We start from the raw sequence: 24,650 nt of genomic DNA, 5'->3' as shown, positions 1-24,650 counted from the left end.
CAGTGGAGGGCTCTAGAAATTTTGACCACCTGGGGTGCACTGACATTGCCCAGCACACCTCGCTTTTTGCTTCCATTAAAAAGCGGCCGCTGCAGCCCGGATTCAATCTCGCATCCTTGGGCACAGTAGTAAAGCACCACAACCACTGAACCATAGCGGCAGGCATTTGCACACTTTTTGTAATCCAAGCACTTTTTTTTAAGGTCCCTCTGATGCTGACGCCATGGCCTTCACAAAAGCCTGGCAAGAAATAGGGTTCAACACCCAAACAAACTATTAGCTGGAATTGTGTCCTAATTCCAGCTAATAGTTTGTGTGTTTCAGCATCAGAGGGACCCTAAAAAAATGCTGACGATGCTTAGAGGTGGTTTTTGGAGTATTCGGGTCAGATTTAAAAACTCTGCATGGAGCCTATAATTTCCAAATAATATTTCAAGGGTTACTCCTCACAACCACTTGTTAGGGTGACACTTCATCGCACATACTTATGGCGATTTCCACTTGTCGCTCCGGAACATGTTTTCTTGCTCCAGGACGATGATTTCGAATTCCACTGGTCGACCAAGATAGGTTGCGCATATTCTGCTGGTCGTTTGGGGCAGCTCGGGACGCTGCAGCTCGATCCGCCGACTGAAGTCGGATCTCGCCGGAAGTCCTAGTCGCTGATGCGGTCACTTTTGTAGGCTGCTGGATTCTTTTGGCTGTTTGAGCAACATCGGCAAGTCATCGGCAGAGGACACTGGCCATCACCGTTTTTTGCATGAATATGCTAAAGTGCGTCTATCGAAAAACGTCTGCAGTGTCCAAATAATGCAAAAGCAAGTTGTTGAGGGCCGCACTCCTGCCTATTTATCAGCTGCAAACGTTTTCGGCACTGAGATGCGGCTACAACTTTCGAAACCGGCTCAGCATTACTTCCGCCGCGCGCTCTACACGTTCCGCTAGTCAACCAAGGCTGATTTGCTCCGTAGCGCTTTAGGTGGGTTCGGGCGCCCAGCTCCGATCGACCAGTGGAAACCGCCATTAGTCGTCCCTGCCCGTTGACGTGAACCAGTCACTGGTGGCGACATGTAACCCAGCTGATGCGAGTGGGGCAGTGTGCAGTTGGGCACCATTGTGGCCTCCTGTCTTATTTTTTTTTTCTTGTGCTTTGCCACGTGTTGAGCGAGGAGAGGAGGAGCACCATTCCTGAATGGGGACATGTTAGATGCTAGTGAAGCTACCTTGAAATTTTTGCATTCCACAGAGATGGCCGATGAAATACTGATCGACTGCATGCGGTTTACAATTTTAGTAAATATCCTTCCATGGTCCTTTGAAGTATATGTCATGATGAATGACTTATTCGAGAGACAGTCATAAAAATCAATCTCTGGAAAGGAAAACATCTACAGGGAAACCATGAGCAAATGCAAGGCAACATATTTTATGCTCACACACTGTTCAGCAAAGCCCAATTCGAATATTTTTAAAACTGTAAAAGAAAGAAATAAACTGATCATATATACAAAATCATTATCAGCAACGCCTTATCCCGGTTTGGGGTCGGCAGCCTCGATCAGCTTCCTCCATCTTGGGCGATTCTGATAATCCAGCGCAGTGGCCGCTAGTCCGATGGCGGCCAGGCTGTGTTTCACAGCGTCCAGCCAGCGCATCTTTGGGCGGCCAATTAGGCGTTTGCCTAGTTGCTGCCCTGGTTCCATCGCTCGCGTGGCGGATGTGTCCGTACCAGCGTAGGCGACCTTCCCGAATTTCATCAACGATCGACGCAACACCCCTTCCATATACAAAATGCAAAAGGCAAATCAGGAATTAATTCTCTGAAAATTGAAGAGACGATGCACGGCTTTTGGAGTGAGATCAGGCACCTTTGAGTGCAAGGCTCTGAAACAATGGCACACGTGTGGTCAAGCAATTCAGTACAGTTCACTGGAATGCAGCACGTTAGTTGAGAGGCTAAATATCCCTCGAGCCCTAGGGTTCATAGGTCACACCAACAGGACTAGTGGCAGGGCAGTGACGTAAAAATACAAGTTAAGGATTGAAAATCCCTTCACCAGCTCTCACTAAGCACTAACCATGAACCAAAGGAAAGAGGGTACTCACTCGGCAGGGGTGGGAGGCAGGTGGCGTTTCCGGAAGCGCCGCTCGTTGACGGCCCAATGCAGAGTGCCCCCACCAGCCGAGAAGCGCATCACCTGCACCAGAGTGGCCCTGAGGCTGCGTCTCTTTGGTGACTCGGTTTACACAGCGCAACCAGCTTGTCAACTCTGTCCATGTTCACATAGTGTTGGCCACGCTGTCAAACCGCTTCAACACAAACTATCCGGATATACGTCTATTTCACATGGCTACACAATAGAGTTTCTTACTCTTACCTAGAGGGAAAGCTGTGCCGCCATCTATGGGAGTTTACATGGAGTTTCCTGACGACCGGTTCAGCCACCATGGGCGCTCAAAGCATCATGGGCCGGAGAGCTACCAAGTGCAGAACTACAACTTTTGGCCAAAAATAATGCAAAGATAAACATTGTTCTACCGTAAACAATGTTCTAACATTGAATTTTGTGGCTATAAACTGGAAAAAGAGAAAGAAACAGGCTCTTTCTTCTATTGGCTTAGTTTTGAGCAGCACAAATACCAATATTTCGCACTTAATAGGCACACATTGAAAGGAAAAAAACATTTGGGAAATATTTATGGTTGCGCAATCCCTTAAAGTTTTTTAGTGACATTTCGGGAAACACAAACCGTTTATTGGCAATGTCTGCTTTTGCGCCTTCATTACTATGGCTTTTACGGTCTATGTAAGCACCTCGAGATGATGATGATGATGAAAAAGAAACATCATAGTAACGCCGCCAAGGTCAATGTACAACTGGTCGCGCAACTCGGAAGAAAACGCGTGCAGCTGCCTACTGGAAGCGGCATCAACTCGATGATGAGGGCTCCTGCGAACTGTGAGGCAAATTACTAACGCACAGAAAATAAGATCTGCCAGAACTCCAAAGAACTAGAAAGTAAACATAATATTCGCGCTCAGGAATGAATGCAGTTTTTGTTTCTTGCGTAAAAAAAAACATGTCACATTTTTACTAATATTTTAACTTGTTTCTAACGGCCTCTCTCGGCCGTAGTTGCCCAAAGCTCACACGCTCAGATATGGTTCAGACTGTTCAGACATCCGCGGAATGGGTGCGTCGTCGGCCCCGGTTCAACGTTCATCGTTGCGTGCTGCGTACAGAGTGGGTTATCTGTAACAAACAGTCAGTATTTCATTCTGCTGGTTTTGGTAGAGCTTTACTGCAAGGCGAAGACTGTCTGTGCTCGATGAGAGACTGATTGCCGCTGCATGTGCGCATTTCCGGACGATGGGACAATGCTGCGTCACAGCTCGGCGGCTCGGCTCGGCCTCCCAGGCACGTAGCAAAAGTGGTGGCTAGTTTCACGGATACACGTCTGCATGAGCGGCGTATCGCTGCATGTTTTAATTGAGCGGTGAAGGTGAGATTTTATTGCCCCCAAGAAGCGTGTCGCATTGCTAAAAGCCTTCCGTTCCGCTCCCCTTGCTGCGTGTTTTGCTTACTGCGTCGTATTACCGCACCAACGTTCGCTGAACGTGCTTTAGCTGTTATTACAGTGATGTTCCTATTGTCAATGGGGTCTTTCTCATGAACATGTTAAATGCTTAAGTTGTAAATTTGTAACCTCACATTGACTCCTTTCAGTGGCAAATGAAGCACGAGTAAAATATGGGAATCATGAACAGGGCAAGATTTATTGGAGCGAAGCTATATCGTAGATATTTTCACTTCTCAGACGCATTAACTTCTAAATACTAGCAATCCCAATTTGAATTGCTTACCTAAGCTCTTACAGGTTGGCGTTCTAGCGCTAGCGTTATTCCGTTCGTTTGTTTTTGTTGTTCTTTGACGCTGATATGTATACTTTGTTTGTTAGCAAGATCTTTTACCCTTTTATAATCTCACCGCGTCTCGTTTGGAGACCTACGCTCAGGTCATTTTGTTATCACGAGGATTTCATGAAGACCGTGACGAATGAGCGGTGGTCGCTCTCCTACACTTAGATTTCATTGTCGTGAAGCGTCTATGTAAGTAATCGTGAATTAATAAAGCCTGGCTTTCTGTGCAGCGCAGCTTCACTCATTTATGCCCTTAGTGAAATGCCTCAAGCCATGTGGTTCTATCCATGTGCTTGCCTAATTCACTTGAAGGCCCTTGTTCACAAACGTGCCCGAAGAAATAAGCCCCAGAATGCGTTTACATGACGCGCGACGAAAGACTGGGCTAACGACGACGGAGGCAGAACGATGCTATGATAAGGTGGTTAAAGATGCCGTAACATTTCAGTTAACGTAAAACTTGACAGTAGAAATCCATGTCAAGTAAAGTTGGCTGAACAGTTACGGTGTCCATTTTTCTGCCTTATCCGAGCATCGTTCTGCCTCCGTCGTTGTTGGCCTTGTTTTTCGTTCATAAGTAAAAAGACAATCAAATTCCCCGCCAAAAGTATGTTGCTGTGACGTCACAAGCAACGTCACGTGTTTGTTGTGCCTCACAGTTCGCAGGGGGCGCTGGGAAACTAAAGCCTCGCTCAGAGTCGACACGCAGGCTTCTATGGGAGTTACGCTACCATTTGTTCTTCTACCATGACGCCGCTCCGTACACCCGAGAAAAACCAACTGTCCCGCATCAAGTAGGGCACCGGCCCATAATTCTTAACGAGCCCATGGTGGCTGAAGTGCAGCACCCTCAGCTTTCCCTCTAGTTAGTGTAAGAAACTCTTTGGGCTACACGAAACTTCTGCGGGAACAGTTGGCAAACTTCTTGTCATACTGACAAACAACATTGGCAATGCCACTCTCTGTAAAGTAGCTGCTCGCATGCTCTTCCGTGGGTGACTCCTGCGCATAAAGAAGAAGGGCGGCTCCACCACAGCTGATGTCAATTAACAGCACCCAGCCAGATTGCTTGCATGTGTTGTGTTGTGTTGTGTTGGGTTTAATGGCGCATAAGCAGCTCAGGCTATCATGCGCCAAGCACAAGGTTGTAAATGGCGTACACTATTTATTCTACAGTTTCCGTAAAACATTTGCTTCCTTTAAAAAGCTAACAACACATGATAGATCGACAAGTCCGCTTTCACCTAAAATCAAAGCTGGATGGAAAGGAATGTGTTCATCATAAAATCGAGTAAAATACTTTTTCCTTAGCATTTCAAATCTTGTGCATGAAAGTAAAACGTGGTTTATGGTGAGTTGCTGTCCGCATTCTTCACACAAAGGTTTGTTTTCTTTTCTCAACAAAAAATTGTGCGTCATATGCGTGTGGCCAATGCGGAGACGGCATAAAATCACTTCTATAAAACGTTCTTGATTGCGACATGATTTCCATTCCCCTAAAGTGGGCTTCACCAACTGCAGTTTATTATTTACCTCCTTACTCCATGATGACTGCCATTCGTCCTTTAGCTTGTTGTGCACCAGCATCATACAGTCTCTGTATGGCATGTCTATGTTCTTTATTCGTTTTTCGTGGGCCTGGGCAGCGCAAAAGTCTGCTCTCTCATTGCCTCCAATGCCGACATGACTCGGGACCCAACAAAACGTTATTTTATGTCCTCGAGCAGAAGCTGTTGATATGTTGTGTATGATTTCTCCGAGTAGTGGTACAACTGCATTTTTGTGGTGAAGGGCTGTGAGAACACTTAAGGAGTCTGTGTATATAATACTGTTTGTAATGTTCTCGTTCACTATTTTGCTTACAGCCACTGCCAGAGCATAACATTCAGCTGTAAAAATACTTGCACACTGAGGTAATCTCACAGTTTTTTCCCATTTTCCATGCACTATTGCACTTCCTACGTGTTTTGTTGTCTTGGATCCATCCGTGTAAAATTGTGTGCAATTGTCATACTTTCCTTTAAGAGCTAGAAATTCTTGCAGGATGTGTTCAGGTGGTGTTTTATGTTTAGAAAACTGAGTTAGTGTGAAATCGCACACAACAGGAAGGCTGTACCATGGTGGCAGTGAATTTTGCCTTGATGCAATATTGGGGAGGGCGTTTAGTATTCCTAATTCTTTGCATTTATCCTCAAATCGAAGTAACAAGGGTTTGATTGACTGAGGCCTATTTTTGGACAATATTCTGGAGGCACATTTAGTGACAATGGGGTAGCATATATGTTTTGGTAGGGAGCGTATTTTCAGGATATATGAAAATGTGAGCATGGTCCTTCTAAGTTCTAGGGATGGTTCGTTGGTGTCTACATAAAGGCTTGCGATAGGTGATGTCCTATAAGCACCAGTAGAAAGACGCAAGCCTGAATTTTGTACAGGGTCCAAGCGCTTCAAATATGAAGGTCTTGCTGATCCGTATACAATGCAGCCATAGTCTAGGCAAGAGCGAATGACTGTGCGGTAGATGTGTAAAAGGCACGTCCGGTCAGACCCCCAGTGTTTGCGTGAGAGGACTTTGAGTATATTCAGAGATTTGGAAGCTTTCTTTTTCAGGACGTTTATGTGAGGAAGAAAAGAGAGCTTCCTATCAAATGTTAAACCTAGAAATTTGTGTTCGTGTTTTACTGGTAGTGTGATTTCATTTAGGTAGATGGTGGGGTCAGTGTGCAGTCCTCGTCTAAGAGAAAAGAGAACAGCCACAGACTTTTGCGTGAAAAACTTGAAACCATTTTTATCTGCCCATGATGCCAGCTTATTTACAGTTAGCTGAATCTGCCTCTCACATGTAGTTACGTTTGATGATGTGCACGCAATTTGCAAATCGTCTACGTAAACTGAATACATAATGGATTTCGGTATTACTTTAGCTATAGAGTTCATTTTTACTATGAAAAGCGTGGTACTTAAAATGCACCCTTGGGGCACTCCAGTTTCTTGTGTGAAGTTTTTAGAAAGTATGGAACCGAGACGTACTTGGAAGGATCGATTATGTAGAAAGTCAGCTAGACATTTTAGCATCCTGCCGCGAATTCCAAGCTCTCCCAAATCTCGCAGGATCCCAAACCTCCATGTGGTGTCGTAGGCTTTTTCAAGGTCAAAAAAGACGGCAAGGCAGTGTTGCTTATGTAGAAACGCTTCTCGAACTGTATTTTCGAGGCGGACAAGGTGGTCAGTAGTGGAACATGTTTTCCTGAAGCCACACTGGTGAGTGTCAAGCAGTTTTTGGGATTCGAGGACAAACATCAATCTTATATTTAGAATACTTTCAAAGCACTTTGCAAGACAGCTCGTCAGGGCTATTGGCCTGTAACTACCTGGAGAATTTGGAGACTTTCCAGGCTTCAAAAGTGGCACTACAATGGCCTTCTTCCAGGACTCAGGAATTTTTCCGGATATCCAGATTTTGTTAAACAGTTTTAACAATGCTTCTACAGAGGTTTCTGATAAATGGGCTAACATTTCGTAGTGCACATCATCAGGTCCTGGTGCAATGTGTTTGCCAGCTGACAGTACTCTATGTATTTCTTCTAGTGTAATTAAAGCATTAAAAGGTTCATTCATGCTACCAGTCATTGGGAGTTTTTGTTTTTCAACTGTTGATTTATACTTTAAAAAAGATTGTGTATAGTGCGTAGAGCTTGAAACTGCAGCAAAATATTCTCCCAATATGTCTGCTTGTTCTTCTATACTGGTTTGTGCACCAGAGGTTGTGAAAAATGGAACTGTGAAGGGGGAGTACTTTCCATCTAGTTTATGTACTTTTTCCCACATGTCCTTGGATGTAACTGAGCTGTTGATAGAAGATACATACCTCTGCCATGATTGCTTTTCAGCTGTGCGGCGGATATACCGAGCTTTAGATTTTGCCTTCTTGAAATTTATCAGGTTTTCATGTGTTGGGTAGCGGCGTAAAATTCCCCATGCTTTATTTTGTTCCTTTTTTGCTTTTCTACATTCTTGCGTATACCATGCTTTACGATTTTGTCGCACCACACCGGAAGTCCGTGGAATGGCTAGGTAAGCGGCGGCAATAATACGTGCTGTGAAAGTTTCATTTAATTTATCCACATCAGAACTGTCCGAAAAGATTTCTTCTAGGGCAGCTTCCTCACGGAAGAGCGCCCAGTCGGCCAAATTTAGCTTCCAGCGCCGTGGTTTTGTTAGGGTGATTGATGGTGATGATGCTAGGCTGATAATGACTGGAAGATGATCGCTTCCATAGGGGTTGTCAAGGACGTCCCATTTAAAATCGGTAAAAACACTTGGTGAACAAAAAGACAAATCTAGGCAGCTGAATTTGCCAGTGCTTGGAGAGCAGTATGTGTGTTTCCCCGTATTTAACAAACAGACATTGTTGCACAGAATAAAACTTTCTAAAACCTGACCTCTGACGTCAGTTTGTCTGCTTCCCCAAAAATAGGAGTGAGCATTAAAATCCCCAACTAAAAGATATGGCTCTGGTAGTTGTATTAAAAGAGTTTCTAAGTCATGAAGTGTAACGGTTAGATGAGGGTCAATGTAAATGGAGCATATTGTTATGGCTTTAAAATGGAGCACTGTGACTGCAACTGCTTCGTATGTGGTTTTAAGGTCGATTTTTCGGGTTGGAAAACCACCTTGGACCACAATAGCAGTGCCGCCTGAGAGTCTGCTTGGGTTCTGTCGATCGCAACGAAAGACTTGATGCTTTTTAAGGATGTTTTTATTCTGTGGTCCAAGGTTTGTCTCCTGGAGACACAATGCGACTGGGGAAAAAGAACCTAATATATCTGTTATGTCAGTGTAATTGTTTAAAAGTCCACGACAGTTCCAGTGAACTAAAAATGCCATAATAAAATATTAGTTGAGGATGGTTTAAAAACCTAGGCAGTTGGGTCCTTTGGACCTGTTATTGGGACTTTGTCCCTTCGTTTTCGCTCGAGAGAGCTTTGCCGCCGCTGACGCGGCGGCGAGGAGGGAGATGTGTCCATCACATCCTCAGATGTGTTGGACGTTCGTGCAGAAGGCACGGGTGCACTTGTTTTAGGCCTTGCCCCTTGGGACAAGGCCTTCGGGCCTGCTGACCTGGGGGTCAGCGCAGCCTGTTTTGGGGGTAGTGGAGCAGCACCAGCTACTTCCACCAGGGGCGCGGATGGCACCACCCCAGACTCATTTTTCGTTGCCTGGGTAGGTGCTGAAGACTCCTGTGGTGCCGCGCCCTGCTGCGCCACAGAGGAATAGGAAGGGTGTTGGATTGAATATCGTTTGCGTGCTTCGGTGAACGTGATGTTTTCTGTTACCTTTAGAGTGATTATGTCCTTTTCAGTCTTCCACACCGGACAGTTACGCGAATAAGCAGGATGGTTGCCCTGACAGTTTGCACAGAGATGGGGTTGAGCTTGACAGTCATCGGTTTGGTGCTCATGTGCAGCACACTTTGCACAAGTGAGTCGGCCTCGGCAGCTCTGAGCACCGTGACCGTACTTCTGGCAGTTAAAGCAACGTCGTGGGTTCGGAATGTATGGTCTCAGGTTGAGTTTTGTGTACCCCACCTCCACAGACTCGGGGAGTACGCTCAGTGCAAAGGTAAGGACAAAGTGTTTAGTCTCGATTTCTTTGTTGTCACGTCTTATTTTTATTCGGTATACATTTGTCACGTGTTGCTCTTTCAGCCCTTCCAGCAACTCCTCCTCTGTCATGTACTTTAAATCTTGGTCAGAAAGAACACCGCGAACAGTATTCAAAGAACGATGTGGGCTAATCACAACAGGAATGTCACCAAAAGCGCTGACTCCTGAGAGTTTCTCATACTGATGATGATATAAAAGTTCCAACAGCAGGTCTCCATTTGCAAGCTTCTTGATCTTGTAACCCTTGCCTATAGCTTCAGTCAGTGTCTTTGCAACAATGAACGGTGAGGCTTGTCTTGCTGTCTTTTCTGAGTGCTCACTATGAACTACATGAAAGTGTGGGAAGGTGCTCTTCGTTTTCAAAAAGAACTGGGCAGTTTGGTCGGTGCGCCCTCGTTTCGAAGGAGGGCGATCAGTTGAAGAAGAAGAGGAAGCCATAAAAAAAGTATATTGTTCGGCTGCGGTGCCAGCCACCCACCATGGAGCCCAACGAGGGGACGGGACAGGAGTTGGCAATCAAGTCCTGCCCACGCCAGCTGTACACCGTAACTATAACCCAATATGGCGTAACTCAGGGTGGTTAGCCACACAAGGTTAACCCTCGCCACCTGGAAGTAGGAAGAAACGAAGAAAGGTAAGAGAAGACAGGAAAGTTGTAAGAGAGGGGATAGGAAAGTGAAAGATGGAGGGGAGGACAGGAAAAGGCGACTGCCGATTTCCCCCGGGTGGGTCAGCCCGGAGGAGCCGTCTGTGGGAAGCGTGGGCCAAAGTGGTGTGTTGCCTCCGCCGAGGGGCCTTAAAGGTCCAAAACACTCGGCATCGGCTCAACCACCAGGATCCCCTTTTCCCCAGACACGGCGATGCCACGCACGGCTAAGCGTGGGTGCTCGGGGTCCGTGGTGTCGCACAGCACACGCAAACATCTGCTTTAACAGATGCCCCCTGCGGGGAGATTGCTTGCAGGATGCTGTCATACAACAAAGTGATAAGGGAAACTTTTTTCAAGTACTATTTGCAAGCACGAAGGGCATTAAAAAACAATCGCTGCCAAGTTCTTGCTTTGTTATTGGCTGTCAAACAAGCCAAACACTGTCGTCAAACGCTGTTTGCGTCTACAGGGTCTTGAATATTTGAGGCCCGGGTTTTAAAAAAATCATATACGAAATTTACTGCACTTTCGAGCTGAAATAACGTTCATAAAGTAGCAAAATATGGTCTACATTATTTAATAAGTGATTCAACATCAGTACGGCGCGCTTGCCTCGCTGCTCGACAGATGGCGCACCATTTTAAAGCAGCTTTTCGACTCTCTTCAGCAAAAATTGTGCACGCCGCCGAGAACAGTTTTTTGTCGATTGCGGAAACTCTAGGCAAGTACCGATGTTGAATCACTTATCAAATAATGTAGACCATATTTTGCTACTTTGCGAACGTTATTTCAGTTCGAATAATCCAGTAGATTTCACATAGGATTTTCTTAAAACCCGGGCCTCAAATATTCAAGAACCTATAGTTTTCGTTGCCCAAGTCTGTGATATCGAGGCAGCACCTCAGCAACCTGCCTTGTTTCTTAGCTCTTTGTGCTGTGTGACAAGCTGCTTGGAAACAAATTTGTTGGCAAACAATTTTCCACTCTGTCTGCAAACGCATTTTGTTCATGTCGTTCTTGTGATTCGACCTGAACAGTTCCCAGAAAGGCTGCAGCTCTAAGATATTCCCTACCTTTGAAAACTTGCACAACAAGTACTGTGAAAGCTTGTTAATTCAAACTTTGGCAATTTCAATCTTTGGAATACAGTCAATACTCTATTTAACGAAAGTCCCGATTTAACGAAGATATTGTAATTCCCCCTCAGACACAGTCAATACTCATTTAACGAAAGTCCCGATTTAACGAAGATATTCTAATTCCCCCTCAGACGCCCGTAAGATCCAATGCGTTGACTAACTCGAAACAACGAAATCAATTCCGTGATCTATCCCGATTTAACAAACCTTTTTTCGAAAAATGAAGGTGGGAAGGGGCTATTTCTGGTGTATTCACGAGCCCAAGGTAACAGCGCGGGGCACCTTCGTCCCACTTTTTTTTTATTTTTTTCAAATTGCCCGGCGCAAAGCATGAATTGTAGTATTCATTTGAATTCACCAGATGGTGCAAACAGTAAAAAAAAAAGTCTCGTGTTGCATTCCAAGGGGCAGTGTTCGGTGCTTTTTTTTGTGGCGTGCTTCGTGTGGTTCGTTCGCCATTGTGTTTCTGCGGTTATTTCCCCGTGCCTTTGAGTGTATGCTTCTCTCAAGCCCAGCTTGTTAGGCCTACAGTACTATACGTAGCACTTCAGACCTACAAGAAATTGGTGTGGCCATTACTCACAAAGCGTGCACAGGCAAAGATCACTGACTTGATTGCTGGAAAATAAATTTGTAGTCCTCTCGGACTGTTTCTCGTGCGCTAATGGCGCCGGCCATTTTTGCTGGCCGAATTACATTTTGTGAGCATTAAGGTTTTGCAGGTATGATGCCACGGTAGTTTTTTGGGTGCCGCCACACTTTATAATCGAATGTACCAAATTATAGGATCGAGAAATGTCTCACTTGATTTAATAAAATTCACGGTTTAATGAAATAATTCGCAGCTCCCTTCAACTTCGTTCATTCGAGTTTCAACTGTACAGTCGAACCCGGATATATCGAACTCGAAGGGGATCGCAAAATAGTTCGGTACATCGATAATTCAATATACAGGAATCGCATTGAGACGCCTCTTCGTGAAAAATGATCCCGTATTTGTTGCGTAATCAACCCACTCACATAATGAACCCACCCTCCACTTTTGCCCCCGAGAATTTGAAAAAAAAAAAAAAAAAAGCGTTAGTTGGTGGCGCGTCCCTCTGATTCAGCCGTCACATCTATAGCTCATTTGTTGGCAGCGTGCCAAGATGCTGTGCAGCGATAACGTTACAACGTGTTTATCTTTTGACGGCTCCTGTGGTGGTGGGGAGCAAACTTGGCAAAGTGGCCGTGATGGCTTGATTGCACAAGCCTGGTTTGACTTATCACGCCATGCTTGGCGTGGGCGTAGTCCACTGCTACAATATCATTGGAAAGTGTGATAGCTGCAAATGCCATTTGAAGTGAACAATGCTGAAAACTGGTGTAATGATCGCAGCTGACTGTGTGTTTTCGTTGATTCATAGATGCAAAAATGGACGACTCGCAAAAAAGAAAAATATGTCTGCTGAAGAGGGGTTTATTAGGGGTTATTCGGAGGACTGGAGACAGCGACCGGTGACACAAGGCGATCGTAGAGCGAGGTACAATATAGTCCGAACAAGACGGTCCGAGCTCTTAGTGCGCGTGCCAGCTGATCGGCGTCTTCATCGTCGTTCGTTTCGGCGCTGTATCATCTTCTTCCTTACAATTGCCCCGGCGGAAAGACGGAGCCTGGCGACTTTGGGCGAGGATATGACAAGGGGGTCGTAGTATGGCTTAAGTCGACTGAGTTGAACAACTTCTCGCCTGCGGCGACGGTGGTCTGATGAAGGCATTGCTGGCTCCACGACGTAGTTAACTGGTTATGTACGCTCTAATACACGATAAGGGCCATTATACTTTGCAGAGAATTTTGAATCAGCCGGAACACACAGCCAAGGGTGTTGGTAGGAAAGTCAGCAGCAGGCTTGCCGTGATCGCTCTCATGTCGGCGAAGATCTTGAATGTCCGACGTGAATGAACGAGCCAGCTGACGGCACTGCTCAGCATTACGGGCAACAGCAGAAAGAGAAGTGTACTCTGAACTGTCGGGGTGGTAAGGAAGTATGGTGTCCAGTAGACAGGAAGGCTCACGACCATATAGGAGAAAGAATGGGGAAAATCCAGTCGTTGCCTGAGACGCTGTGTTATAGGCATAGGTGATGTACGGAAGCACCTAATCCCAATTAGACGCGTCAGAAGAAACGTACATGGCGAGCATGTCACCAAGCATTCGGGTAAAACTTTCTGTGAGGCCGTTGGTTTGAGGATGGTAAGCTGTGGTGGTTCGATGTATTGTTTGGCAAGCTTCCAACAGCTCGTTGACCACTTGAGATAGGAAGACGCAGCCACGATCACTGAGAAGTTCACGAGGAGCCCCGTGACATAGAACGAAGTGACGCAGGATGAAGGAGGCGACGTCACGAGCACTAGCCGTAGGTAGGGCTGCAGTCTCCGCGCAGCGAGTGAGGTGATCCATGGCGACTATTATCCAGCGGTTGCCTGATGTCGAAGATGGAAGGGGGCCATAGAGGTCGATGCCGACACGATCAAAGGGTCGCGCTGGACAAGGCAATGGCTGTAATCGGCCGGCGGGGGGGGCGCGGAGACGACTTCCGCTGCTGACAAGCAGTACAGGACTGAATATAGCGGCGGACAAAGTTGTACATCCCCCGCCAATAGTACCGCTGGCAAAGATGCTCGTATGTCTTCAACAGGCCAGCATGTGCGCTTTGCAGGTCGGCATGGTGATGGGCACAAATTTCTGTGCGAAGATGGCAGGGAATGACCAAGAGCCATTTGCGACCATCCGGGCAATAGCTTTTGCGATACAACAGACCACCCCGGATCGTAAAATGGGAAGCTTGGCGACGAAGGGCTCGTCGGAATGAAGACGTTGAGGACACGGTGAGGACATCTAGGAGCGAAGATATCCAGGGATCCCGGCGTTGTTCAAAAGGCAAGTCGTCGGAGTGAGGGCTGCAACGGAGGGTTCGGATATCGAGTGCGAGGGTGCAGGAGAAGGCAGCGGCGAGCGCGACAAGGCGTCAGCGTCGGAGTATTTGCGTCCCGATCGATATATCACGTCAAAGTCAAAGTCTTGAAGGCGAAGAGCCCAGCAGCCGAGGCGCCCAGAAGGGTGATTCAGGGAAGCCAACCAGCAGAGGGCATGGTGGTCGGTGATGATGTTGAAGCGGCGGCCATATAAGTAAGGGCGAAAGTTTGTTAAGGCCCACACAATTGCAAGACACTCCATTTCTGTGACGGTGCAGTTAGATTCAGCTTTCGTTAGCGTTCGGCTAGTGTAAGCAACCACATATTCGGAAAAGCCTTGCTTGCGTTGAGCGAGGACAGCACCGAGGCCGATGCCGCTGGCGTCAGTGTGCACCTCTGTAGGAGCAGATGGGTCGTAATGGCGGAGAATGGGCGGTGAAGTTAGTAGACGTCGGAGCGTAGTGAAAGCATCGTCGCAGAGTGGGGTCCATGTAGACAAGTCGGCGGGACCATTCAGCAATTTTGTAAGCGGTGCAATGATGGTAGCGAAATTGCGGACAAAACGGCGAAAATATAAGCATAGGCCGACGAAGCTGCGCAGCTCTTTAACAGACGTCAGTTTTGCGAATTCAGTGACCGCACGTAGTTTGTCCGGATCGGGCAGGACGCCATCTTTGGACACGACATGACCCAGTATTGTCAGCTTGCGAGCGCCAAAACGACATTTCTTCAGGTTAAGTCGGAGACCGGCGCCAGTGAGACAGCTCAGGATTTGGTGCAAGTGCACGAGGTGCGTCGGAAAATGGGGAGAGAAAACGACGATGTCATCCAAATAACAAAGACAAATGTTCCACTTGAGGCCGCGTAATATGTTATCCATCATTCGCTCAAACGTAGCAGGAGCGTTGCAAAGACCAAACGGCATCACAGTGAACTCATATAGTCCATCAGGGGTAACAAAGGCTGTCTTGGGTCGGTCAGACTCAGCCATAGGGACTTGCCAATAGCCAGAACGCAGGTCCAGGGACGAAAAGAATTCGGCTCCTTGTAAACAATCGATGGCGTCGTCAATGCGGGGTAGTGGGTATGCGTGTTTACGAATAATTTTATTAAGACGGCGGTAGTCAACGCAAAATCTTCTGGAGCCATCGTTTTTTTTCACAAGTACCACGGGAGACGACCACGGACTAGATGAAGGCTGAATCACACCACGTTGTAGCATGTCGTCTACCTGGTCAGCAATAACACAGCGCTCCGTAGGCGAAACACGGTAAGGGCGCTGGCGAAGAGGGGCATGACTGCCGGTGTCGATGTGGTGAACAACCTCGGTCGCACGGCCCAAGGAAGTCTTCTGAATGTCAAACGAAGAACGGAACTGGTTGAGGAGAGCAAACAGTTGTTCACCGTGAGTCGGGTCAAGGTCACTGGCCACAGACAATTGAAAAAGGTCCCAACTTGGTATATCGGAAGACTCAGTAATCGGCGTTACGGAGGCTGCGTGGGCACTCTGTGGTAGATACCCATCAACCTCAAATGGCGAGATGAGGTCAGCAACTTCAATATGACCAAGGCATTCTCCACGAAGTAGCGGGACCACAGCGGTGGAGTCATTCGCAACAACTATGTCAGCGGCACCGCAGTTAATATCAATGATAGCAAAGGGAAGAAGGAGGTGACGGCGAGAGGCGAACATGAGAGAGGCGCAAAAAGAATAGTCGCATCGAAAGAAAAGGGTACACACACGGGAACAATTATAGCACAGTTGGGCGGAATGTCAGTGTCGTCAGCGACAACAAGTTTGGCGCAAGAAAAAGACGGCGAACGGTCAAGAACCGCATCACAGAGCGCAGAGAAGGCGACGTGGGCGCGGGCGCAGTCAATAACAGCATTGTGGCGGGAAAGAAAATCCCAGCCAAGAATTAAGTCATGCGAGCATGACGCAAGCACTAAAAACTCGACGACATATAAGACGTCCGCGAGAACTACACGCGCTGTGCAAGCAGCAGACGGACGAACGGAATCGGCACTGGCGGTGCGAAGAGAAAGTCCAGAAGGCAGGGTGGTGACTTTATGAAGCGAGCAGCAAAAACTTTCGCTAATAACTAACAGAGTGGCCCCGGTATCGACGAGTGCAAGGGCACGAATACCGTCGACAAAAACTTCAAGAACGTTCGGCGGAGACAGACGAGAACTTGTGGTAGGCGAAATGTGCACAATTCTTGCCCCAGGAACTGCGGCTGCTAGTTTTCAGAGTCTTGTGTCACATAATACAACATTTTGGGCGAGTTGGTTACATACATTCATTATTACAGCGCAAAGACGGACGGGACAAGAGGAGGACACAACAGCGCTGTTGTGTCCTCCTCTTGTCCCGTCCGTCTTTGCGCTGTAATAATAAATCTTGTGTCATGCTGCGACGCCGCATTGGTGACAAGGACCGACGGCGAGGGGACAGCGAGCGGTGCAATGGAATGTTCTGGCGGCCCGATGAGCTGGGCGGCAGCCCTGGAGATGTCCCCGAAGGGGGGCGCGCAAAGTGACATACTTATAATTGCTGTCAGCGATAGTGCGTGCAGGGGCAGAACGCAGAGTACGACAGCAGAGGCGGGCGACGTGGCCTGAAATGCTGCAAGCATAGCAGATAGGCCGGTTGTCATTCGTGCGCCAAGGATTGTAGGGAGGCGTCGTTGATAGGTACCGTAGAGCGACAGTCGGTGGTGCCATAGTCGGCACGTACGCAAAAGACTGCGGCGGCGGAGGGCGGGCGGTCACTTCTGCATATGTGGGAGGCATTTGTACTGGTACAGGTAGAGGTGGCACAACCACAGGGGGGTTGTAACTCAATGGTGCAGCAAGAGGTGTGGGCTGCAGTGGAACAGGGTCGACATGAGGTGTGACAAGCGCTGGCTGGCCAAAACTGGGAAATGCATCGGCAACCTCCTGCGTATGGTGTGTCGGATCACAGGGGTAAGTAGCTGGGCTGTAGACGACGGGCGTGGACCAGACAAAAGCCCAAGCTGTCGGGAGACCTCATCTCTAACAAAATTTTTGATGTGAGCCAAACGGTCACTGCTCACAGCCAGGCCAGAGATGGACGCAGCAGGTGCGGGAGAGCGACGAGTACAGAGGCGTTGCTTGAGCATTTCATCAAAACTCTGGCAAAGGTTGTATACTGATGCCACTGTGGTTGGGCTCTTTGCCCACAGCATGTGAAATGCATCTACATCAATGCCCTTCATCATGTACTTTATCTTGGCAGCCTCATCCATAGACGGGTCGACACGCTTACATAAATCCACGACGTCTTCAATGTAGCTCATGAACGTTTTCCCTTCATGCTGAACTCGTACCCGCAAGGCTTCTTCAGAGCGTAGTTTCCGCACTGTGGGTCGTCTGAAAACGTCCGTGAACTTTGCCTTGAAGTTGGCCCAAGTTGGCATGTCTGCCTCATGGTTTCAATACTAGAGGTTAGCAACGTCACTCAGGTAGAAGATGACGTTGAACTTCATGCGGTCGTCCCAGTTGTTATGACGACTCACCCGCTCGTATGAGGCCAACCAATCTTCAATGTCCTGGTCGCCCTGCCCGCTGAAAACTGCGGGATCTCGCTGCCGAATGGTACCGGAGCATGAGATGGACTGCGAAGGGGCTGCCACTGGCTGTTGGCCTACCTCGTTTGTCGCCATAGGTATCGTACGGCTGCGGAGCTCCACGGTGATCGTTTAAGGGTCGTACCTCGGCACATTCCACCAAATGAAGAAGGGTTTATTGAAGGTTATTCGGAGGACTGGAGACGGCGACCGGTGACACAAAGCGATCGTAGAGCGAGGTACAACATCGTCCGAACAAAACGGTCCGAGCTCTCAGTGTGCGTGCCAGCTGATCGGCGTCTTCATCATTGTTAGCTTCAGCGCTGTATCTTCTTCCTTACACTGCCGCTTCTTAACGTCCGCAGTTGCCAAGCTTACGCACGTTCAGCACGACGACATGTGCACGTCAGCCGCCGCGCGCCAAAGGGTTTACAACACACACTGGAGAAATCGTCCGATGTTCGTCTGCCACGGGTTGAGATGACTTCGTGCAGGCGCAGCGTGTGCTGCAAACAAAGACTGAGAAAGAGGAAGGAGAGAGAAAGCTCAGCAGAAGAATGGGGACACCCTTGTGTTTCATTCTATCACGTTTTTCCCCTTTCCAGAACTGGCTGCGTCCGCTCCGTACTGGCCGTTGCCAAACCGGTTCCCTCTGGTTCCTTCACGCACATGGTTTGCTAACGTCACACGCTGGTGCGCAGCAAATGACCACCGCAGATGTGTACGCCATTGGGGAAAGGGCGTGGCGCTGCCCCAGACTAGCAGTCACCGAACTGTTCCCTCTCATTCCTCCCGCGCATGGCTTGAAAACGTCACAAGGCAAACGGCCGAGGGTGATGCGATCATCTTTGGGGAAGGCACACTTTCCAGTGCTTGGTGCAGAGTTCGATATATTGAACGACCGCTGAAACTGAGTTCTATGACGCAGCATTCCTATACTTTTACATGGGATTTTCAAGGGGATAATTTAGTTCAATATAACTAAACTTCCCAGGTTTCAATATATGTAGGTTCAAGTGTATTCAGACTATGACATGGTCTTGCCAACAGTGTAAATTGCTTAGCTACATGGTTGATAATGCTTACAAAAGTAGAACCAGCAAACCCAGATGCAGGACAGAGGTGTGTGCGGATCTCCTCTGCCTTGTCCTCAGTGTTCGCTGGTTCTACTTTTGCAAGGTGCTCCTTAGAAGTCCGTGTATAAGAAAGCCCATTATTCGAATTCAAGTTGGTTCCACCATGGTCAACATGAATTACATGCTGCCGTGCCTGTGTGGCCTTGCACGCCTGCCACATGGCTGGCACCCCCCTTCTCGCAAGATGTGGCTTAGCGACGAGGCTGCGTGCCTCATGTAGGACTATGCACAAAACCTATGCACAAAACCAAACCAGTGGAATGGCTGGCACGGTAGCCACGGCTGCTTTTTCCCTGTTCCACATGAGACACAGCAAAAGCTAACTAAATCAGCTCCTATCCGAAGCATTCAATCTATTGGTGTGGTTTCACAGTCTTGTAAGGCTATAGCTGAGATGCTTGCTAATTTCGACCCTGCAAGTCTTGCACCCATTAATAACTACTACCAGGCTCCCAAGGATATCCAGGTATGCTTGACAGTAAAGACCTGAACTGCATGCTTCAAAATCGGCTGTACAACCGGACACGTGCCAAAGCTCATCTAGTACAAGGATATGCCCATCACTTTGTTCCACATTTATGAGCTTCTTCACACCAGCTGTTTTCATCTCTGGTCCACATCATGCCCCTTCATTTGACACTGCTCATCAGGGATGCCTTCAAGAGTGTGCAAGGAATCAGAGTGCGAGACACTGCTCTGCAACGTTCTTATTCCAAAATCAAGCTACTACTGCCCTGTCTTTGACAAAATAATTGTGCAAGTAGTTCATAACAGTTTTTTTTTCTTGTTTGGTGGAGGGGATGATAGCTGTAACTTCGGATAATTGAAGTTTTTCTTGTTGAAGTTTAAATTAATGACCTTTCATTGCATAAGATATCCATTCCTCACCAGAGCACCTGGGTGTAACGAAATAGAGCAACATAATTTTTCTCGACATCTAACCACAAAAATAAAAGGTGACTTGGTGTGTTTATATGCTAGTACACAAACAAGATTCCCCTCTTCTCCAAGAGTGAAGTTGTAAGGTGTGTGGGAGGCGCACGTTTTTCAATGCAAAGACAGCATAATACCGTATTTACTCCCATAATGCTCGCACTCGCGTAATGCTTGCACCCCCAACATTGGGCATCAAAAATCGGGATTTTTTTTTTCCTCGCATAATCATCGCACCACCAATATTACCACTGCGAGAGTCGTCTGCTAGCAGTAACAAGCGCAATCTCTGGAGCGCTAGTGAACCTGGCTGGCCTCGTTGTGTGCACGCGCTACCAGGTGGCGATAGCGTGCTCGGGTAGATAATCATCATCGGTTATGCTCGTCCTTTTTTTGTTTTGTTTTTTCATGATGCCCGTAGTCGTCGCCATTTTGCGAGGTGTCTCCGCATCTCGTTGTCATTGTTCCTTCGTTCCGTCCATGTTACTTGCTTTGTTCCACCATCTACCGTGTCCTTGGTGCCGCATCTCAGTGGGGCAGTACGCAGGTTACACAGCTGCTTTTAAGCTGAAAGCTTTCGAGTACGGGCTACAGCATAACAACCGCGCTGCCAGCAGGCACTTTGGCGTCAACACGTTCTGCGTGTTGCGCTACTGGAGACAGCGATTGCAGTGTTGACACGGACTCGGATCAAGTCTCTGATCAAGAGTAGAACTGTATGGTCTGCTGTGAGCATTATACCACAAAACGCGGGGAGTGATGATAAGGCTGCGTGCGGTAAATAAAGTGCTTTAGCAACTTGTGCTTTTGGCGACCCTGTACTTTTATAACAAAAGTAAGTTCTGCTTGAAAGTAATATTTTGGTTATATATACAATAACTGACCTACGAATCCCGATTTGCACCTATTTAAATTTGCTTTTAGCGCTCCAAAACATTTGCTCGAAAATTTTCCCCGCATAATTAATCGCACCCCCAACTTAGCATCAATTTTCCATGAAAAAAAGTGCGAGCATTATGCGAGTAAATATGGTATACCATTCAGTGGTTATTAGCTAGCTTCGTGAAGTGCCTGAGGGGAAATGAATGAGTCCCTGGTGCAGCATGAAATTGGGCAAGTGGTCAGTTGCCAAGTGACTAGAAAGGCAAGGCCCACCTCAGTGGCACTGCTGTTGGCCGGGTAGGTGCCCCAGGGCATGGCATCAGGCACCGTCTGCACCCAGGGGCTGGACTCCCCTCCGCTGCACACAGGAAGGGTAGCAACAACTTCCATAAGGACAACCACACATGTTGCCATCAGCATATCATATACTATCAACTATCAGCGTACTGCCAGTGTCTCCATAATGAAGTCAAACCTTAATATACCTGATCTGTCTCTTCGCCGAAAAATATCACGCCTCTGCTTATTTCATAAAATTTTTCACTTTAATTCCACTCTTAGATCCTCTCTGTTTCAGCCTCCATCATATATTTCATCCCGCACCGACCACAAGTTCAAGGTTGCCATACCCAACTGCCGGACAAATCTACATTTTAATTCTTGCATACCAAAGACTTGTTCTGATTGGAACCACCTTCCCGCCTCTTTCGATGCCATTATTGACACCAGTCTCTTCAAAACAGCCATTGCCAATACCGTTTAATGTACTATTAAGGATTACTCATTAAGGATTACACTGCGAGAATGCGCGATGAAAATACAAATTTGCGGCGGCTGCCGCATATGCACATATCCTGTGACAGAAAATGCCCACACAGGTGCATGTAGCATCCAAAATTGGAGCAGTACTTTTCAAAAATTTTGATAACCACAGATGGTATACCCCTACACATGGCATTTAGGCAAAACCTTCGGGGAAAAAATGAGGGGGGAAGGAAAGGAAGGAGGAGGAGCAGCGAGGGGAAATATGCAACATCAAATAGCCAATTACCTGCCATTCTTGGTGAGTTCATTGTCCGGTGCACACTGGCGGCTTTGAACAAGTGCCGGATAATTTTATTGCTAAACTCAAACTGCCTTCCTGCAAGCCTGGTACCCTTGCTCCTCGGCAAATTCAATTGCACGCAGCTTGAATTTAAATCGTAAATTTTCCGGCTCACAGCCATGCTTAGTGAGAGATAAGACATTACGCGACAGATGTCAAGCACACTACTATGTCACCATAACACTACAGCAATCAGTGCAATGAAGAGGCCATGGAGGACGGAAATGATAAGAATGGAAGCGGCTCAAAAATTAAAACTTGTTATTGGCAAGCTATGGGGCTAACCTATGGGGCTGAAACGTGGAGGCTAACCAAGAGGGTACTACTTAAGTTGAGGACAACGCAGAGGGCTACGGAACGAAAACTGGTAGGGATAATGTTAAGAGATTGCAAGCGTGCAGAGTGGGTCAGAGAAATAACTCAAGTTACTGACATTCTGGTGGAAATCAAGAAGAATAAATGGGCAGGACATACACTGCAAATGGAGGATAACCAATGGTCGCTTAGGGTAACAAACTGGATTCCAAGGGAAGGAAAGCGTAGCAGGGGGTGGCAGAAAGTTAGGTGGGCAGATGAGGTTAAGAAGTTCGCAGGGGTCAAGTGGATGCTGCTAGCACAGAACCCGGTTAGAGAAATATGGGAGAGGCCTTCACACTGCAGTGAATATAGTAAGGCTGACAATGATGATGATTGGCAAGCTACCATTTTAAAATGAACAACTTATTTTCCTTCTTCAGAATTAAACTGTCTACAAAAATGTATGAGTTGCATTTCGTTTTTGAAAGACAATTTGATGTTACTGTTGAGTTCTTTCGGAATGCAGTTACTGAACATGGCAAACAGCTGTGGCGCATCATTCCCCAGCTTGGGAGCATGACTGCACCACCCAAAGTATATTCATCATCATCATCATAATCCTGACTATACCCATTGCAGGGCGAAGGCCTCTCCCATATTTCTCCAATTAACCTAGTCCTGTGCTAGCTGCATCCACATGACCCCTGCAAACTTCTTATCCTCATCCGCCCACTTAATTTTCTGCCGCCCCCTGCTATGCTTTCCTTCCCTTTGAATCCAGTTTGTTACCCTAAGAGACCATCGGTTGTCCTCTCTTTGCACTACATCCTTATAGTATGAAGTACATTCAGCCATGCAAAAATAGTAAATTGTTGGATTTGACACCCCGAAGTGGCATATGGGCTATGAGTGACATCGGAGTTGTGGGGCGTTGGATTAATTTAGACCACCTGGGTTTCTTAACATGCGCTGACATCGTGCATTAGGCTGTGGCCCTGATTTATCGATATATAAGTCGCACCAGTGAATAAGACACACTGACGAAATTTTCAGAAAAAAAAAACTGCGACTTACACACCGGAAAATACGGTAACCACACAAGAAGTCGCAGCAAGCTTGTGGTCAGTGCTCACACACATACAACTCACTGGCAAATCAAAACTCACCAGGTAGAGAAAAAATGTGCAGCAATACAGGCTGTGTACCAGAGTAGAGGATCATCATTTTGCTCACAAAGAGTAAGGTTTGTTGTAGAAACAAAACAAATATATGTAGGCGCAGAAAGAAATTGTCAGTAGATGAAAGTTATCAAAACGACACAGGAGAAGAAAGATAGCTCAGTTCCCTCCCAGTTAATGCGACATAAGGTCTGCTGATACATGTGGTGCCATGGGTATAAAGGTGGAAGGTCCCCATACATGCGGTGCCATGGGTATAAATGATACATGCGGTGCCAATGGGTATAAAGGTGGAAGGTTACCTTATCCTGGTGGCAGAAAAGAATGGCCGTATTTTTGTAGTAAGGGTGCATTCACAATTCCTGTATCGAAAGATGGACTGAGCAAGAGGGTCACCCTTTTGCTCTCCGTTCTTCATATTTCTCCTTATGGTTGCATTTGCAATTCGTGCATTGTGTTTATCCTTTTGCCTTGTGCTTTCCTGTTCCATCTGACACTCATTCACACCTACCGGCCTGTCCGACATACGTGGTGCCGAATGAGAAGGGGATCTGATAAACAACCCCACAGGAAATGAAAGATGAGATGCAGTTGACAAGTCTGCCTCCTACCAAGGCCATTTTTTTAACCTACACCACCTACACCAGTGCAGCAAAAATCCATTGTAGGTATAGAAAATTTGCTACACTGGTGTAGCTGGTGTAGGTTAAACAAATGGCCCTACCACCTCACCTCTGCATGACTTGTTTGCACATTGAGCACAGTGTCCCAGGGGCTGAGAAAAACATAAATGTCGCATCTGCTTGCAACATTGTGCAGCCCATGTGACCTAGAGTGTGCGTCGGAAAGTACTGCAAGCCTTTTCTTCTTTTTGCCAAATCGCTCTCTTATGCTGTCTACAAAGTTTCTCAGCTCCCCACGGAATGACGAGAACAGGGTAGCCAGTAGCGCAAAACTGCTCCGCTTGGACTAAAACGCTGTCCCCTGTCCTTTCATGGCAAGATTTCCCAAGAACGGATAGTAGGCACGAGACAACAGTGCCCTCCTTTATGAGTGGCCAGACTGGAAGTTTAGCAAGGGTTTAGCACAGGGCTGAAATTCACAACCAAGCTACCCAATGAACTGCAGTTTTGGATTTGACCTTATCTATACTCCGTTTCATACATCAGGTGCAACGCAAGAAGTCCGCAAGAAAAAC

At 47.2% G+C, this 24,650-nt stretch overlaps 1 protein-coding gene across 5 annotated transcripts in view; it reads right to left on the bottom strand.

The window, feature by feature from the left end:
- Positions 1–24,650, bottom strand: part of LOC146194291 (uncharacterized) — an 85,532-nt gene that overhangs the window by 32,941 nt on the left and 27,941 nt on the right. For all 5 annotated transcript variants that reach the window (XM_084597331.1, XM_084597333.1, XM_084597335.1 and 2 more), the window contains 2 exons: positions 21,146–21,230; positions 2,107–2,198 (listed from right to left, as the gene is read on the bottom strand). In XM_084597331.1, the coding sequence (XP_084453457.1) occupies positions 2,107–2,198; positions 21,146–21,230 (177 nt within the window). The remainder of the gene's footprint in view (positions 1–2,106; positions 2,199–21,145; positions 21,231–24,650) is intronic.

Source organism: Amblyomma maculatum, chromosome 3, assembly GCF_055883805.1.
Source record: "Amblyomma maculatum isolate TAMU_Amacu chromosome 3, ASM5588380v1, whole genome shotgun sequence".
NCBI classification, from domain to species: Eukaryota; Metazoa; Arthropoda; class Arachnida; order Ixodida; family Ixodidae; genus Amblyomma; species Amblyomma maculatum.
This window is presented reverse-complemented; position numbering and strand designations above follow the sequence as displayed.